Source organism: Opisthocomus hoazin, chromosome 4 (genome assembly GCF_030867145.1).
Source record: "Opisthocomus hoazin isolate bOpiHoa1 chromosome 4, bOpiHoa1.hap1, whole genome shotgun sequence".
NCBI classification, from domain to species: Eukaryota; Metazoa; Chordata; class Aves; order Opisthocomiformes; family Opisthocomidae; genus Opisthocomus; species Opisthocomus hoazin.
Genome location: NC_134417.1, coordinates 81,221,598 through 81,240,102, shown reverse-complemented (window position 1 = coordinate 81,240,102; position 18,505 = coordinate 81,221,598). Strand labels below are relative to the sequence as shown.

Here is an 18,505-nt window from a genome sequence, read left to right as displayed (position 1 = left end):
TGGAGGGCACAGGTTATCTAAGTTGCTGGCCATATGCATGGAAACACTGTGTCGCTGGTTTTCCCTCACAGAAATATGAACAGAGTGCCAACGCACTACATAAACTAGTAAGGTAGCCACAAATTTCAGATACCTGGAATTGCTTGGATGATAATGTGTGGCATGGAACTGTTTAAGCTGCTCCCATGTGAGATCAGGAATACATAATGGATCTCCACCAGATACTACACCATAAGTGTGATCAGGAAGGATTTTATTCTGCAGGTGCTGTGCAAATATCCTCTCATTGTCTGTCTTAAGAAGAAAACATCACATTTCAGTAAATGTCATCAAAACACATTTTAAAAACAAAAGGTGCTCAATAGTAAGATCTCAGAGCTCTAAGTTACACAAGAGCTGCTCCTCACATAAGCGATTTGTTATGTAGTCCCATGTACTTCGATAAAACTAGCTACGATATCATGTCAATTTAAAAGAAAATTCTACAATAAAATCCATTAGCAAGGTGTTCTTTTATACGTAAACAAACTTTCAACATGCTAACTTGAAGAATAACCATGTAACAGATCGTTGACTTTACTGAGGACTTCATTTCACAAAGGAGGAACAGAAATCTCTGGTGCAATAAAGCCAGTGATAACCTGCAGCTTATGCCACTTCACCACAATTAAGATCTTAAAACAAAAATTCACAAAACTTACAAATGCCCCTTTCATTTCATTAAAAACAACTCCTTTGAAGACCAGAGGTGTCTGAGGATCAGCTGGGTTCTCATGTTCTAACCTCCAACCTTCCTGCCTGAAAAAATTAATAACAGGAAGCATTTGGAGTTTGATTGGTTTGGCTTTGTTTTGTTTTTTTTTAATTTAAGGTTTGCATACATCTCAACCTGTCCACATCTTACCAGAAATCTAGTTGACGCAAACACGGAAAGAAAGCTGCATCCAAGTACACTGACATGAGATTCTGAAAATCCTTGGGATTTTGTGTTGAAAATGGATAGAGCGTGTAATCACTAGCTGCATATAAATAAACACAAAAAGATCAGAATTTCAGAAAGTTTGAGATGCTTTTTTCCCTAATTTATATTTAATCTCTCATCTCTATAAATAACTGGAAGAGAAGAAACATATAACGTATTTTTGCTGAGGAATATATGTAAGTTCAATTCTGCACTTATTTTACCATGAAAACTTTGCTTTTGAAATATATATAATTAAATGCATTGTTGTATACTATACAGATCCAGCTCTATTCGGACTTTGTAACTGTCAAATGAACAAGATCTATTTTGTTGCCTTGCCTTGTTAGTTTTTTAATCTCTCACTCACAACATTCACACTTAATAATAATGGCTCTCCAAAGGGAAATTAAAGAGAGCCAACAGACAGCTCTACTGCAATAAAACCCCATGCATTTTAAGCAGTATTATTTACTTTGGGCTCACCTGTGAATGCATTCATGAAAGTGGACAGTGACCTGTTCAACATTTTAAAGAATGGATCTCTGCAAGGATACTTTTGAGAACCACACAACACAGTGTGCTCAAGGATATGTGGGACCCCAGTGCTGTCCATTGGAGTGGTTCGGAACTGTATGCTACAAGACAGAGAATGCAGAGAGGAACACAGTTATTTGTGATGAGAAGTCCACCACCTTCTACCTGCAGCTGAGATTTATGGGAACATTACCACTGTCTAGTACCTAACAGCATACAGCAGGATGCAGCTGTTGAGTTCTTAAGGCTCTTTAGTGCTCAGCCACATCTTCTAGCGGGTCTCCAACCTCTGCACTTCCATTTCTGAAGGCGGGACAGAAGTTTTCAGCACATAACTAAACACATTTCATTTTTAGCCAAAAAGCTCAGAAAGAGCTTCATGGAAGGTTATGGTTAAAATAATTTGTTTATACCTTACAACTATAAGGTAGTTGTAAGAGTCCGGACAATATGAGGTTAAATGCCTCAAACATTCGCCTAAGGTGCTAATGTGCAGAACAAAGCCTGTGAGTGTCAGATACAGGAGCGCACTTAGCACTTATCTTGTGCTGATAAGCACTGGACCTGAGCAAAGGGCCTGCTCATCCTGGTGCCTGGCAGTCTGGCACGAAATCACCCAAGTGACACCTGGAGTGAGGGAAGGAGGGACCCTCACAGCCCAGTGCTACTCTGGTAAAGCTAAGCAGACCACTTCCAATTGCCTCCATACCCAGCTCCCTTTTTACACGTAACAAGCGAAGAGTCCTGCACCTGGAAGAGGTCGAACAGAGGTAACTGTGGCAGTGGGAGATCGAGACCACCGACTCAATTCAAGACTGAAAAGATTTGCCCTCCCACACCTATGAGAAGCATGTGTGCTAATTCACATGGAAAGCGAGGCTAACTTAGCCTATAACAGAAAAGGCAGTTATCACCAACTAATTAATTAGCATGAGAAGTGAGAAACTCAGCTAAAGGGAGGAGGCTAGCTGTCTACAAAAACTGGAAAACTCCCTGTAAAGACCGTGAGCCCCTGAAACTGGACTCCCCCTGTGCTGGCCAGATAAACGCTGGACCCAGGACTAGTGATGTCTTTATTTCTCCCTCTTCCTCTTCTCCTCTCTATCTTTTCTTTTCTGTCCCCCCTACACTCCTTTTCCCTTCCTTTGAAACTATAAAAGCAAGGCTTATCATAATTGTACCACTATAGTTTTCTTGTTATAATCGTGCCTCAGTAGTCTGTCACAATTATGCCACAACAAGTTTATTTATCATAATTGTGATAAAAATTGTGAAGAGATACAGGATCTCTAGTGTTGTTTCACCTTAATCCAACCAAGGGGATCGGCAAATCTGAGTCACTCTTGTTAATGAAGTGATTGGGATGTGACAGTAATTTATTGGAAAGTCCAGTGTTCAGCTCACCAATGCAGAAGAGATTATAATAAATTTTAAGTAGTTTAGTGGAGAGCCACAAAAAAGGTCAGGGGTTGCCTGTGAAAAGAGGCTGAGGGAATTATGCCTATTTAGCCTGGAGAAGGAGAGGCATCAAGGGGACTCAACACCTGCCTTCCAATACCTACAAGGAGGTTATGATAAAGACAGGTTCTCTGCATAGACATGCATGACAGAAGGCCAAGAGACAATGTTCATAAATTGAAGCAAGGGAGGTTCCAACTTAATGTTCAAGAAAAAAAAAAAAACAAAAACACACCTTACAGACACTCATACATTGGGAACAGGCTGCCAACAGAGGTTGTAGAATCTCAGTCTTTGGAAATTTTCACCTGGATAAAAGTCTGAGGAACCTCATCTGAATTAAGTGCACATCTCATTTTGAGCAGCAGACTGAACAACAGACCTCATGACAGCTGTTCCAACCAGAAAAACTCTAAGGAAGTACTATCGTCTCTGTTGTCACAGATAAACCCAGTTACATTATCTGGATTACAATTTAGAAAGCACATGGAGCTGCTGAGATGGAATGTGCTACAATTATGCATATTAATAGCATGCATATATGCATATTGTTTTACCTGAACAGATTATTGGAGTCCTCCCGAGCCACATGTAAATACCTGGCTCCTGTACCATCATGACTAAGCTTCACTGCAGTCAGGAACAGCTCAGGAACAGCTGTCACCTGCATCAGAAGAAAACATCTGTGTCACAGTGTAACTGCAAGCAGGTCAGATAAATCACGGATGATATAACATTGATCAGTTTGTCAGTCCTGTATGTAATACTGCCATATACAGTATTAAATAAATACTTTCTTACTATGGTTTGTGGGGGAGAGAGAGGGAGGGGAGAAGTAGTACGCAAATGGAAAAAAAAACACTACAATATACTACAAGAATTATACTCTTCTGGTATAGACACCAAGACCAGAACAACTCGATCAGAAAGACAAAGAAAAGGCATCTATTCAAACGCCAGCATGGCAGCAAACGCAGCAAAAGAAAGATCACGGACCCCAGTTCTACGACTAGCTCTGTCACTAGCAGTCCCTTTTGCGAATTACCTTCACTTGCTGCTTCTGCTTTTTTTTTAAAATAGTAAAAAGAAATTCCACGTAATATTTCCATCGCAGGTTCTTAACAAAGGCCTTAAAAGCAGCTTAGGAGATAAAATATTACTTGAATGTCTTTCATAAAACAGCACGCAGTGAAGTTCGGCCACCTGTCACGGCTTGTAGACCACACCAGACGCCCGACACCCGCAGCCGACACGCAGACTCCCGGCCCGCGCCGTTCACCCCAGCGGAGCGAGCTCCGGTAGGAACCCGCGTTACCGTTACCCGAGGCCCCTGGGGGGACAGCTACAGCTCCCTGCCGCTCCGCCTTCCAGCCGGCCCCCAGGCACCCGCGCAGATGGCCGCCGCGGGGAGACGTACCCGCACCGACGCGGAGGCACGGCGGCGCGGGGCGATGCTCACCTGCTCCACAGTGAAGCCGTGGATGCGCTCGCCGACCCGGTACCGCAGCGCTCTGCTTTCGGCGGGAACGCTCTCCCACCGCCACCACCCCCGACGCGGCGACCTGGAACGACACCGCCCGCTGAGCCCAGCGCGGCCCGGCCACCGCGGCGGGGGAACCGGGGGGAGACGAGGAGGGCGCAGCCACCCGGCCCCCGGCCAGGGGCTGCCCGTCGGGAGCGGGGCCTGCCGGTCCCCGTCCTTCGGAGCCCGCCCAGGCCAGCGGCGGGGCCCGGCGCAGCGGAGGGCGGGCCGCCTTCCCGGCAGAGGGGCCGGGTCCGGGCAAGGCGGGGAAAGGACTGGCAGGACCCCCGCCCGCCCCCCGCAGCTGCCCCCCCCCCCCCCCCCCCGTCCTCACCGGCCGCGGCTCAGCAGCCCCCCGGCCGCCCGGTAGCGGCTCCACATGGCTCGGCGCCTCGGCAGCGGGACGGGACGGGACGGGACGGGACGCACGGCCGGGCCGGCGCAGGCGCCACGGCCCCGTCCGCATTGGCGGCGGCGGGAGGCTCCGCCCCCCCCCGCCGGCGGCCCGCCCCGCGCTGCGGCGGCCGAGGGGGGCTGCGGGGCCGCGGCGGGGTCGGGCGGCGTTGCCCCAGGCCGGGCGGGGCCGCGGCGCAGCCCGGCTGCCGAGCACCGGGGGACGGTGGGGGGTGCTCGGCCCCCGGCAGGGAGTGGCCTGGGGGGCGGCGGGCCCCAAGTGGGACGGGGAAGGGGGACACCCCACAACCCCGGAACATTCGCGGCTTGGGGAGGGCTGACCTGGGGGGAGGGGATGTGTGGGAAGTGTCTTTGCCCGTTCAGGAAGTTCCCAAGAAAAGAAAAAACTGTGATGGCTGTAAAGGGAGTGACCTTTACGTAGAGCCTGTTGTTTGTTTTTGTAATTAAAAAACCCCACACCGTCCGAGGTAAGCGTGTTTCAAGGGCTGTGCCTCTCCCTGCCCGTGTCTTGCCAAATACGTAATATTTTTATGCAAGGAATTTTTGAGGAAAGCGAGCAAAGTAAGCAGGGGTGAGTGGGAAACCAAACCAGGCTTTAACCCTGCCCCGTGTCTGTGTGCGGAGCCTTTACCTCCGGCGCAGGGCCCTTCGCAGCGGGGCGGCCGCGCGGTTGGGATCAGCTGGCAGAGCCGTGGGTGTGCTCCTCCCAGGCGCTGTCGTGACAGGGACCTCAGTCACGATTTGCGGGACGTCGTCGTACCCACCAGGAGAGTGCTGGTACGTGCCTAGGCTAAGCTCTTTATTTGCAAAGTAGTACCATTTTTAGATACTAACTTCATTTCACGTTTATGAGGCTTCCCAGAAGAGCAGCATCTGCGAAGTATGGCCACCCGATCGCTGATCCTCCCCATTCCTGAGCCGCACGGAGCGGTTATCTGTTTAGACATAAGAGGCCTGATGCCGAAAGTGGAGACTACGTGGGATTTTAAACAAAAGCACGTCCTACGCCGCTTGTCTTCAGTTCTTTGGCTGTGATGTTAGCTGAAAAAAAGTGGAATTTGAAGTATCCTGGGAATTTTTGTCTCTACCATCTCTGACCTCTTCCTCCTCTTCACTGTCTGGCATGCCATAGTCTGCCTCTCCCTGCTGCCTGTGATCAGCCCCGCTCGGGATTTTATCCTCCTGGTGTGACTCGGCCCTCCGGCTGCCCCTCTGCCCTCCCGGCCGCTGCAGCCGGGCGCTCTGCCCTGGAGCACACACATCCTCCACGCTGGCTGCAAGGCTCCTGATCGCTCCAACGCCTTGCATTTCCTCTGTTTCTCTCATTTGTTTTTTCCGTGTAGTTTTGCCATTTCATTAATTTTTAAATTAAATAAAAAAGCCAATAACTTACTGTAGTTGAGATCGGGATGTTGTGCATTAACCTATGTAACCTGTCATCTATCTTAATTGCACAGCTTCCTCATTCTTTTTTAAGGCTAGTAGAAAAATCCAGTAACTCTCTTGTAAAGCTTAGATGCTGCGTACTAGCAAATGCAATTTATTTGCTCCCTGTTTTCGTTATGTCTGATTTCCTCCCTTTCTTCTACCATTTCACCTCCTGTGTTTGTCCTTTTTTTCTGTATTTGTTTCAGATTAGATTCAAGTCACACCACGCTGATAGGAGCTGCTTCCAGGGTACGCTTCCTTTCAGTATATTTCCAGAAGCTGTATGTTTCTAACACCATGGAGAAACAGTCCTGATGGGAACTTGACATTTTTTTCAAGCTAAAACCAAACAATGACATAATCATGTAATGAACAGTGTTCTCAAAAGAATAAACAAATGAAAAGAAGTACTTCTGAGACTCGCATAGAGTGAGTTTATGCTGCATGGTGCAATTTTCAAATCTCTCTAGGTATTTTCATATGCTTATGGTTTATAGGTAGTCACAACAAGATTAACTTGCAGCAAGTTTTATTCTAAAAGACTGTGCTGTTTTTTTCTGTTGACTGTTCAGTTCCCTGGTTTTGCTAACAGTTTCCTAATTTGACCATAAACTACTGTCTCTTTTACAGATTACTTGTCATCAATATTTAGTTTGCTTCATGGTTTATAACATTTGTCTTAATGGAATATCAGGCTGGCATTCTGCTGCAGACATTTATTTATTTTTACTTGATGTTTATAGCGGAAGGATGATTTGCTGGCTGTCTTTTCATATCACTGACATAGCGTTTGACAGGCAACCTTTCACAATCTTAACCAATCTGAGTGGGCAGAGTTTCAAAATATATCAAAGACAATTCCTAAACTTAAATTTAATCACAAAATGGAGGTCTTTATATTGCCCCTCAGACAACTTCAAAATATTTTTTCTTTCTTCTGCTATTGTCTTTGATGTATTTTTTACATCAGTGCTTTTATTCTAGGAAGTGGAACAGAAACTGATCTGTTAGACTTTTTTCTTCTTCATTTTCTCACTGTCTAAGATTACTGCTGCACTGGTAGTGTAAGAGATTCTTCGTGAATGTGCAGGCAGCACATGCATATATATACACACATATATTTTTGTAAACATGACTTTTGCATTTAAGAAAAGGAGAATTCACAAAAACTTCACTGCTATGTAAAAGCATAGCAGGTATAAAATGAGCTTAGTCGACTTGTCAAAACTGTTTGGATTACAGAATCACAGAATCACAGAATGTTCGGGGTTGAAAGGGACCTCTGTGGGTCGTCTAGTCCAACCCCCCTGCCAAAGCAGGGTCACCTACAGCAGGCTGCACAGGACCACGTCCAGGTGGGTCTTGAATATCTCCAGAGAAGGAGACTCCACAACCTCCCTGGGCAGCCTGTTCCAGTGCCCCGTCACCCTCAGAGTGGAGAAGTTCTTTCATTACCATGACCAGATTTTGTTTTCAGTTATTTAGTGATAAATTCTGTGTAACTGCAGTTACTTCAAAGAGCTTTTCCACTGGTGAAAACGAGATGACAATTTAATCCGCAGTGTTTGACTGGAGAGATACTTTTACTTAGTGTTATTTTCCTTCAAAAGATTTTGGTTTTGATCACAAGTTTTTCTAAATTAAATATTTGGGCTAAAGGTTCCTATGCCTGCATAAGCTCTTTCTTTAAAAAAGTTTGACTAAAACTGTTCAGGAATGAAAATGCTATTTAGTGTTTAACTGAGAAGTGTCATTCTTTATCCTCTGGAGCAGAGGTTGGTCCCTCCCACTTGTCAAGTGCGTCTTTTCTTATCTTCATGGACAATAAGGCCCAAATTCTGCGAAGTTAAAATCTCTGAAAAATGCTTTGTAGATGCTTATTACAGCTGGGTAACTGTATTTTCTATGGTGTCCCTTACCAAGCATGCTTGGATCTCAGCATTTCTCCCTGCATGGAGCCTGGACTGCACCTGTGCCTTTCTTCTAGGGTTTTTTTGGGATGAAAGTTAATGAAACTTACTTCCTCTGTGTCTGCTTCACCCTCCCAGGGCAGAGACCGGTGGTTTTCTGCACAGCCCTGTTCTACTCGTTGTCAAAAGCAACATAAAACTCCTTATGAAAGTCAGCAATAGTAAAAGGGAAAAAGGCTATGCTGAAGGTCTACTGAAAGAGAGAAATTTAAAGAGGATACCATTGGTAAGTCAGAAATTGTGCTTTCTCAGTGGACAAAATCACAAGGAGACTCTCTGCCTGTGAACCCTTTTCTGAAGGCCATGAGTAAAGACTCTGTGAAGGGAGTACCTAACAGTGGTGTGGCAGCTGGTGAGTTGAGAAGAATGAACTTTTGCATCCCAGATACTGGCTTTGCTCTTCCCCAGTTCCCTGCGATCACCACTCATCATCTTCCCTGGAGAGCGGCTGGTGAGAATAGGTCTTTGAGAGGACATGAGCACAACCCCAGCTTCAGCTCTATCTTGAACATCACCAAACCCTACTGGTACCCTTTTCTATTGTATCAATTTTGTTTCCAAAATTATTTATTCGCATTCCTGTTTGTAAGTGTGTGCTCTTCAATAACAAAACATTAGCAAGCTGAGGGTTTTGCACCTCAGGTGTCAGTCAACATTCAACAGGGCACTGAAATTAGTATTTTACAAAGCCACGTGAAGAGAAAAGTTTGCCAGGCCTCAGCACACCTCCTAATTTACTCTGTCCATGTTTTCTTGCAGACAAGATTGCAGGTAAGGGCAGAGACAGAAGCTGATCGTTATGCTGCTGCTGTTTTTCTGCTTCCTTCCTACCTTCACAAACATCTGTTTAGCCTGAAACTAAGACTCGGGGGTATCCCAGAAATTGTCTGGCCATTAGCAGGACTCCTCTCAGTGGCAGGTGGAGGATTATTGAACGCATACACAGTAGTGTGAAAGAGATGGAAATGTTCCCCCTGAAGATTTTACAGCAGAGAATGGAAACAGGGGCAATGTTCAGTGGGGTGATTTTTGGACAATTTCTCTCAAAAAGGTCCCACAAGGTCTCCACTGGGCTGCGTGACCCGTGCAGGACTGAGGCTGCCACGTGCTGACCCTGCTTTGTATTGTCCTGTCGGAGGACGGGATACCTCCATTGCTACAGTGCTAGGAGAAAGGTTGTTCCCAATCAATGGTTTGAGCAAAGGAGAAAAGGGAAATCGTGTGTCTTGCTAAAAGCCTGGGGTGATGTAGCGTGTCAGAAGTGCTTCTGTGACTTTGGATTATCTTAATCAAACTGAAATACCTGGTTATAATGAAGATGAAGACCCTGCTTAATAGTTTACATTTCAAATTATTTTAGTACTCTCATTCACATCTTTTCCTACATCTTTATTAAAAGATTTCAATATTTTGATTGCCTCCCCTACTATCATTGTGAGGAATTCAGGGAGAGGAAGGTGGAGGGGAGATAGGGCTTGTATCAAGGTTGACAAAAATTATGTGGTTCTGTTATACTGTGCAAACGTGTAAGTGAGAAAAGCTAAAGTCTCATCAGTATTGTTTGTAGGTAACAGGATATTACAAAAGATTATCATTAACTGAAAAATGTTGCTATAGAATATCACAAACGTAGGAGTGGGAAGTTGGTCAACACCTCAGTTTCTCAGGGGTGAAGCAGAACTTCATGCACAACTTGTGTGGTGCCTCAAAATTAGAATTTAATGCTACATAGAAACCCCGTAGGAGTCGCATGTTAACAATGACAGCTGAAAGAGTATGAATCTCAGGGATGACAAAAACAGTGAATTAGCAAAGTGGCAGTGTTTTATTCCATAAAGTGTGGCTTAAAAATTTATAACTTACATATTTTCTAAGGTGATTCTGCTGGATTCCTTTGCTGGTTGCTTATAATGCCCAGAAATATTCAGCTTCATGGCTTACATATTCCTATCGGTCTTTTTATTCATCTTTTTACAAACACTTTGGGAATATCTCCACTTTAACCATTAGTAATGTTACTTGCTGTAGGAAGGCAGCCATAGCATAGGTAGTCATGAATTACATCAGAGTCCATTATTGCCGATAGAAGAAAAACAAAAGCCTCACTACTAAGAAATTCTGCACTTGTCTCAGACATAAAGTGTAGTCCACAACACCAAGAAGAGGACAAACAAGTAGAAAACTCTGCCATCCCCTCTGTTCATGATACTGCAGACTGATCCACACTTTATGAATCTTCTTTTAGCCTTGGTTAGGTTATATTTCATTTCTTATCTCCTTTGTTGCACCAGGGTGAGACAAGGCAGAACAGAGATCAATGCTGTGCAGATGTGGTCTTTCACAGGGCTCTAACGAGGTACCTCAGTCTTACTCCTCTCACCCTGTTGACAGAGAGCCTGTATTAAGTCCTTAACAGCGTAGATACACATATAGCACAGATACAGTCCAAAGCGCACTCTTTGTGTGGGGGAAGAATGACGTCTGCATAAAGGACTTGTGGAGTCTATGTGGAGTTAAAGATTTCATGTAAGTGAGCTCACTGCCCATATCTGCAAAACCACATGCTAGATCCTGTGGAGCTGCAGTAACTGAAAAAACATGAAAGTTATGCCTCAGTTTAGTACAAGTGAAATGTATTTTGAGAAGAGATGGGATCTAGTCTGTGTCTGATGCTGTCTGGAATACTTAGAAAATCGGTCTGTATCTGTTTAAGTTTCAACCACCACATGCTAGAAAGAATTGTTTCTTGTTATCTCATACTTTTCATTTTGGGGGGAGGAGGGAAGGAAGAGAAAAAATATTTAACCCTACAATTTCTTGCATTTTTTTACATACTTAAGTGCCAGGGTAGCAGGGCATCCCCATGATGAAAAACATCCTCCAACTGCAAAGCCAGAGATGGTTCATAAGAGTTAAGGTCTACACTTGGCCCTTTGTCTCCTCTGGTCCCTACGCGGCCCTAAGACGTAGCTGAGGGGAGGGGAGTTTCAGTTTAAATCACCTAAAGTAGTGAGGGAGCTGTAATACAGCTTGCTAGGGCAGCGATTTTATGATAGGAAACTGTGCAGCATCCCCCCGTGTGTGGGAAAAGGGCCTTGAAGAAATCTGAGGGTACAAAGCCCCGGGATTTAGTCGGAGGGTAGTGTAAGATGGTGGCAGCCTAACCCAGTGGTCTTGGTCTAAGTGCCTTTTAGAAGAGGTCTTTGAGCAAACTGTCTCCATAATCTTACCAGATTTTGTTTCAGGACTAGGTCATTCACTCCAAAAGAGAGCTTGAGAGTGAATTAATGTTTGTATGATCTGAATCACCAGGGGATGGTGTAGCCAGGGTCTGTACTCCAATAGCCAGAGGAGCAATTCTTTACTAATCTTCCACTTTCCTATATAAATGCTTGTTCGAACGCTTAGTGTACTCAGCTGGATGTATTCTAACATGCTGAAGCAGCAGTGACAGTAAAATGCTGTATTTGCATCTGTGACTGCTTTAGGTATTGGAAGTTTGTTATGTGAACAGGTAGGTATTTAGACAAGTTATTCAATCACCAGCAGGTATAACCAAATATTCTTTCTTGTTGGCTACATCCATTACATGGAAGTAAAGGAAATCCCCATTTTCTGTCCCCAAATTACAGTGCCCTCAGGAGCCTCTTATCCTTACCGTTATTTTGCATTGCCTGTGCCAGCAGTGTAAAGTCGTATGGTGTAGCTAATTTGGAGTGATGCACAGACAGATTGCTCAGCAAACTGATTGTATAATGGATGGGCTCTTCCTGCTTTTCCCTCATCTGAGCACTTAAGTTTATCTGCTGCTCATCTGTCTCTTTTAACAAAACACGGAATTTAATATCCCTGAGACTTCTGTGCTCATCGGGTTCCTTTGCAATTAGTCAGTTGGTGGAGGACAGGGGAACTCAATGATAGACAGGAAAAGCATGAGCTGCAAGTCTAATTTTCTTAGAAAACCAAGATGTACAAATGATATCAAGTTAAAGTAATCAAAACATTATCCAGTTCACTGACTGTTTCTGAAAAGAGCACAGCAGTGTTATATTTTAAGTTGTACTTGATTTTAGATTTTGTACTGGCTCTTCCACAGTTGTTTAAAATGCAGTACAAAATGCAACTTGACTTACACTTTATTATTACAAGCAAATAGTAAGCAGAAACCATCTGTATCTTCCACTGTTAATGTCTACATGGTGCTGCAGTTGGCCAACTCTTATAATCACATTCTAGACATGAGACACAATTGTAAGTCCTGTTAAATGTCTGCATTTCATGCCATAAATTGAAGTTAAACTTTAAAAAGCAGGTCGTTCTGAAGAATCAGTCAAAACATTTCAGAAATGTTGAAGGCTGTGCATAATTTTTTTAACTTGCTCAACAAACTTGCTTTTAGTTAATCTTGAAGTCTCAAGGGTCAAAAACAATGCCTGCTAACTTACATATGGTGTAGTCAGTCATACTGAAGTAAATAGCATTTAATGAAGCAAACGTCAGTGAAGTGTTGCACCATGTCTTTTGTTCTTTCAGGTGCTTTCTACTTACCTGTGTCTGTAGTGACAGCCGCCTGGAAGAGGACGTGTGCCAGTGCCACCACCACCACCGCTCTGCGCTCACAGAAGAGCAGAGAAGCATGCCTGCTGCCGGGCAGCTGCCGCTTGTGGGACCCTTGCCGTTCGGCCAGGGTACACGCCGCTTTCACTCTGTGCTTTCTGCTCTGTGTCACTGGGAGAACTGCCTGAGTAAGGCTGCAGAACTGAGACAGGATTTTTGTCACACACATTTTACTTTTACTTCCAGTTTTCATGACATGTGTCTCACCTTTGAATAATCCATAAAGTCTTCAAATGGGCAATGTGACCTAATCTGCTGAATTATCTCATGCTTTGTCAGATGTAAAATCTTATCCAAAGTGAATGAAATAAGACGGTTTGAAGTTTTGAAAAGATGGCTTTGGAATGTATGAACATATTTGTTTCATCTTCCACATGTAACCCAAATAAAGAGCCCATTATGATGTACTCCACATAGTATACAGTTCATTATGTTCAGCAACATGTCTCTCCTTTCTTGTATTAAAGCAAAATATTCTCTTTCATCTCTGTTCCTGATAAAGACCTGCCACCTTTTGCTGCTGAATAATTGAAGGCAACCTACTACAGAAGCTTAGTGTTGGATGGCTGCCTGCACCAATAATATGGAAGAGAATCGAGTTATTATTTTCGATGGCTTTAGTAGTTATTAAAAATGAAGACTGTATGTCATGACTCTAGGAATCTTTTAACTCTGCCACTAACTGACAAAAGGGAAAGCTGGGCTTGCTAAGGTCAATGGTGACTTCTGTTTCACTATAATCTCAACTTCAGTCATCAAGTCCTTCAGTTTCACAGTTTCTCAAAGAAGTAATGAGTTAAGATTATTACCTACTTTACAGATCAGTTACTAGAGTTACGTTAATTAATCAGTAGGACTCCAGAACAATATTTGTTTCTTTGACAGAATCACGTAGCACCTATGCCTTGACATATATGGGTGAAACTTCTTCTGGACTTCCTGTAAAATTGGCACACTTTTTACAGATAGGCAAATTTATATATATATATTTAAAATTCAAAAATGTGTTTTAGTACTTCATTATTAATTTCAAAACAAATTAATTTTCAGAAATGTTTATTTTCCATAGATGGTTTTTCTGAACAAATGGATCTAGTTTGAACAAAGACTTCTCAGTCACCTTTGTATCAGTTTTATACATTTTGACAATTCTTTTAAGTTAGTTTTCTTGGCAGCATGAAAGCTAGTTCAGAGGTGAAACTTTCACAAGACCAGCAATTTCTCTAAAGCTTACATTTTGACCAAAATCATAGCAAAACCAGTGTAAAAAGAACTCATGAAATTAGAATTATATCTTCAGTCTCCTGCCTTGTTAAAAAACAAACAAACAAACAAACAAATAAACAGTATTTCAGTATGGCTGGCATCTATACATATGTGGAATATGTATGTCACTCAGCTTTTTATCTGTTTGAAAGATTATTTCACGTCTTTCACAAATACATGGAGAATGAAGAAAATAAAAAAAAAAAAATCGCTGATCAAATCAACGACCACTCTGCAAACAGGATCAGCACAGCAAGGTTCTGTATGCAGGCTTGTCCTTTCATTTTATCAGAGGAGATGATACCCAGAACTGGACTGCACTGTGACTATGGGATGCATAGTCACAAACAGAAAAATTCCAGCACGTGGTTGTGAGGCTATGACAAAAAAGAATTAAAAAGATATTGGAACTGTCTAATTAAAAATGTGTAGCTATGAAGTGTGTAGCTAGATTACTGTGTCCAGTTCTGGGCTCCCCAGTTCAAGAAGGATGAAGAGCTACTGGAGAGAGTCCAGCGGAGGGCTACAAGGATGGTGAGGGGACTGGAGCATCTGCACTACGAGGAGAGGTTGAGGGAACTGGGCTTGTTCAGCCTGAAGAAGAGAAGGCTGCGAGGGGAACTTATAAATGCCTACAAATATCTGAAGGGTGGGTGTCAGGAGGATGGGGCCAAGCTCTTTTCAGTGGTGCCCAGTGACAGGACAAGGGGCAATGGGCACAAACTGAGGCACAGGAAGTTCCGTCTGAACATGAGGAGGAACTTCTTCCCTCTGAGGGTGACGGAGCACTGGAACAGGCTGCCCAGGGAGGTTGTGGAGTCTCCTTCTCTGGAGATATTCAAGACCCGCCTGGACAAGATCCTGTGCAGCCTACTGTAGGTGACCCTGCTTCGGCAGGGGGGTTGGACTAGATGACCCACAGAGGTCCCTTCCAACCCCTACTATTCTGTGATTCTGTGATTCTGTGAACATTGAATCCTTGAAGCCGCCAATGCTTCCTGTCAATAAAATATGTATATTTTTGATTTCGCCCATGCTATATACTTCATATTTCTTTACTTAGCAAATCTGAAAGAAGCATTCTGTTTCTGGAGCATGAAATACCATTTTCCAATTCGCCCTTTCAAATGAATACCTAATAAAAAAGTTAAGGCCAAGCAGCATGTAAGTGACAGAATACTCTATCCCTAGAGCAACAGCTGAGCATAAAAGTGAACATGATAATAACTTTGACTTACTCAACTCTTAAACATAACTTAGGGTGCAATTGCATTTGAATGAGACAATGTCTAACCTTGACATACAGAAGTGCTGCTGTGGGCCAAAGCTTTTGCCCTCTTGCAGTTTGTGTGCCATTATTATGATAAGCTTTTCTATTGTGACAACTCAAGCATATGCAGTTTGCCATTCAAAACAGAACCAACAAAGCTTTCAATAAATGGAATAATGCATAACCTGGATGTCAGATACAAAATCAGTCATCAAAAAAATCACCGTACATGCAAAAATCATTGAATGTACATGCCCCAGGCCTGCTTACAGATACCTTTCTTTCAGTAGCTATGGATAATAGAGCTCACCAAACACACATTTTACCTTCAGATAACTGTGTATGGCTAAGATAAAATATTTACCTGTGGGCCATGTAATGTATCAAGCTCCCATGTATATATCACACCTGTGCAAACAATTTTAATAAAATACAAAGCATGCAAATACATCCAGTTTGAGATTATAGATTTGGCTGTCCTAATTTTGGCCCCACACCTTTGTCTGGTACGTCGACAGTTTTCAGAGGGAGGCTTGGTGTAATTAAATCACAGGAAGGGCTGCATTTATTTCCAAAACTGGACAGTTACATTTTCTGACCCAGATTAACACATTGTTCAAAATAGAAGATATTCACTCCAGCTAGGAAATCAAATACATTTTCATTTTCAGAAATAACAATTTTACACAAATAGACTTTGGAATAGTATCTCATGGGTAAGCTTGTTTTGAGAGAAGATTAATTGGAGAATTACATAATGTTGTTAGTAAGCAATTAAAATTCAACTGAGCCTTAAAATTTGCACCTCAGGGAACCCTGGTCAAATTTGCACATATTTCAAAAATAGAAGTACAAACTGCTTCCAAGGTGCCATTACATGCCATGCATATTTAAGAGTTTTCTCTTAAATGATCCATTTAGCCTTGCTTAAAGGATCTTGGGAATACTGTTTTAGATTACTGACTTCAGAACTGTCAAAAAATGCTTTGTCCTCCACAACCAGACTTAGGTTTTATTATACTCAATGCATTCCTCAGACGGCAATTTTTGTTCTCTTCACACTTATTAATGGCTCTGTTTTTAGGGAACTGATATTGGCAGTGGAGAATTTTAGGTCATCATAATGGCAAGTGTTGGATTAGCAGAAAATTAAAAGATTCCCCCACCCTCCACACCTTTTGAGACTGTGGAGGAGGTAGAAGGAAAACAACAGAAAGCTGGTGGAGACTTGAGCTGCCATGGGGAAGTTAAAGCTGGCTGGGGAAGGAGTGAGAGAAGAAGCAAGCTGAGGCTATGCCATGAGAAAGGGTGATAACATCAGTTTTAAGTGAGGTTGAGGAGCATGGCTGAGTTGTTGCTCAAGAAATGTCATTGGAAAGTGACACCTGCTCTGATTTGTTCCAGTAAAGTCACAATCTGCAAGTTTATAGCTCCAGAAACTTCTGAATCACCTTCCAGATAGCTTTAGCGTTTAGACCAATAGTAGTTTTTCGTATGACAGCTTCTGGGAAAGCGCATGGTGTTTAGCCACCTCCTCTCTCTGCCTTCTCCGCAGCCCAGGGAGCGAAGCAGGGCTGATGCCAGGGAGGAGGAAGGGCTGCAGAGGGATTTTCGTAGCTGGAACCGCTTCGCAGCATCCACGAGCTGCGATAAAGGATCTGTGAGTCTGCAAGAGCGAGAGCTGGCTTCTGGCCGCTAATCCTCTAGAGGGCGAGTGCTCCCTGTTGTATTCTAACACCCCCTCGGAGCACGGTTTTGTCCTGTGTTAGGGCACTGCTGCTACCTCTGTCTCATTTAAAACTGATGTTGTCACCTCTTCTTATGGCAAAGCCTCAGCTTAACCCTTGCTTTCTTGCCGTTCACGCTGCTGGTTTTAGCTTTGTTCCTTTTACCCCTCAGATCGCCTTACTGATTGTGCCTCCGGCCAAAAGGAGCGTCCTGCTGACACAGTTGGCAGTGCGGCAAGTCGAGCACTCATTACATGGGTGGGATTATAGTCTAAAGCTAAAATCTGACACTGCTGGAAAATTATAAAGCTCCTCCACTGCTATTCACTGTATTCTCTGAAAACTGGGTGCAGTTATTGCATGTGAAATTTACACTTTGCTTTCTACACAATGTGTGTTGAGATGTGGATTTCCACTGCAAACGTGCAAAATTCATGTTATGTGGTCTAGGCTAGGTTTTTATTGTTTACCTTTCTACAAAACTGGCCATGCCATGACAGAGCTTTGAAATGAGATTATATCAACTTGAAACTGAAAGCAAAGTCTGGTGGGTTTGGGAATGGAGCCAAAAAACTGTACTTTAAAGTGCCACAAATCTTTGTGCTTTGAAAAATCAAGCTGAAGATATTTCAAGATAGGAACAAAAATGCGTAGTCTTTTTCCTAAAACAGAAATAACAATATCTCCTTTTTCATACCACAGTGAAGATAAGGCCATGTTTGTGTGATCCAAGCCAACGCTGTGTTTCAAATTCCTCTGCTAGCTTCAAGTAGTCCGGTATGGCTAAACAGCACAGTGCGTTCCCATGCGGAGATACTTGTCTGAGTTACAGAAACGGTGTGATTCTCATACCGTGGCAAAAACATCTCGCTAAGACAAGATGTAATGCGACGCTGATGCATTTATAATGCTTCTAGTTTTGTGACTAACTCATCCAGCACTCCACTGCTTGGTGCAGACATACCTAGAGTTAATGAATATTTGTGAAAAACTGAGCTGTGACTATGAAGAGTAGCATGCAAAGGCCCATGAAGAGATGAAGCATCCTATGTACCCTTATGGCTTTAAACGGCACACAGTAAATAAAATGACAATGCTGAGTGTCCGGAGGATTACTAGCAATACCAGTTTACTGTGTACTATCCATTCTTGGCACTAAACAACACTGTGGAAAAGATAGTATGTGATCAAAGACAGTATTCATTAATTAACAATTAGCTAACAGTCTTCAGTCTCATATTTTGTGTATGCTTGATTTTGTATACTAGTTAAAAATCTCTTAACTTAGTTTTGTGAAATATCACGCAAAGATAGTTATCTAGTGAGTATTTTGCT

General features: G+C 43.2%; 1 protein-coding gene and 1 long non-coding RNA gene across 5 annotated transcripts in view; one reads left to right on the top strand and one right to left on the bottom strand.

Annotated features, from left to right (window-relative positions):
• The window catches only part of PITRM1 (pitrilysin metallopeptidase 1), a 30,703-nt gene extending 25,797 nt beyond the window's left edge, over positions 1–4,906 (bottom strand). For all 3 annotated transcript variants that reach the window (XR_012763809.1, XM_075419711.1, XM_075419712.1), the window contains exons 1-7: positions 4,813–4,906; positions 4,416–4,518; positions 3,514–3,620; positions 1,448–1,599; positions 905–1,019; positions 702–798; positions 134–294 (exon numbers count right to left, since the gene is read on the bottom strand). Coding sequence is in view for 2 of the 3 variants with exons in the window: in XM_075419711.1 (XP_075275826.1) it covers positions 134–294; positions 702–798; positions 905–1,019; positions 1,448–1,599; positions 3,514–3,620; positions 4,416–4,518; positions 4,813–4,859 (782 nt within the window). In the remaining variant the exon portion in view is untranslated. The remainder of the gene's footprint in view (positions 1–133; positions 295–701; positions 799–904; positions 1,020–1,447; positions 1,600–3,513; positions 3,621–4,415; positions 4,519–4,812) is intronic.
• Positions 4,907–5,187: 281 nt separating this feature from the next.
• LOC142361064 (uncharacterized) lies at positions 5,188–13,296 on the top strand. 2 transcript variants are annotated; one of them, XR_012763598.1, is made up of 4 exons: positions 5,188–5,669; positions 5,746–6,749; positions 8,369–8,516; positions 12,824–13,296. It is a non-coding gene; the product is annotated as an uncharacterized LOC142361064 (long non-coding RNA). The 2 variants fall into 2 exon arrangements; XR_012763599.1 differs by having other exon boundaries at positions 8,369–8,817.
• Positions 13,297–18,505: the final 5,209 nt, after the last annotated feature.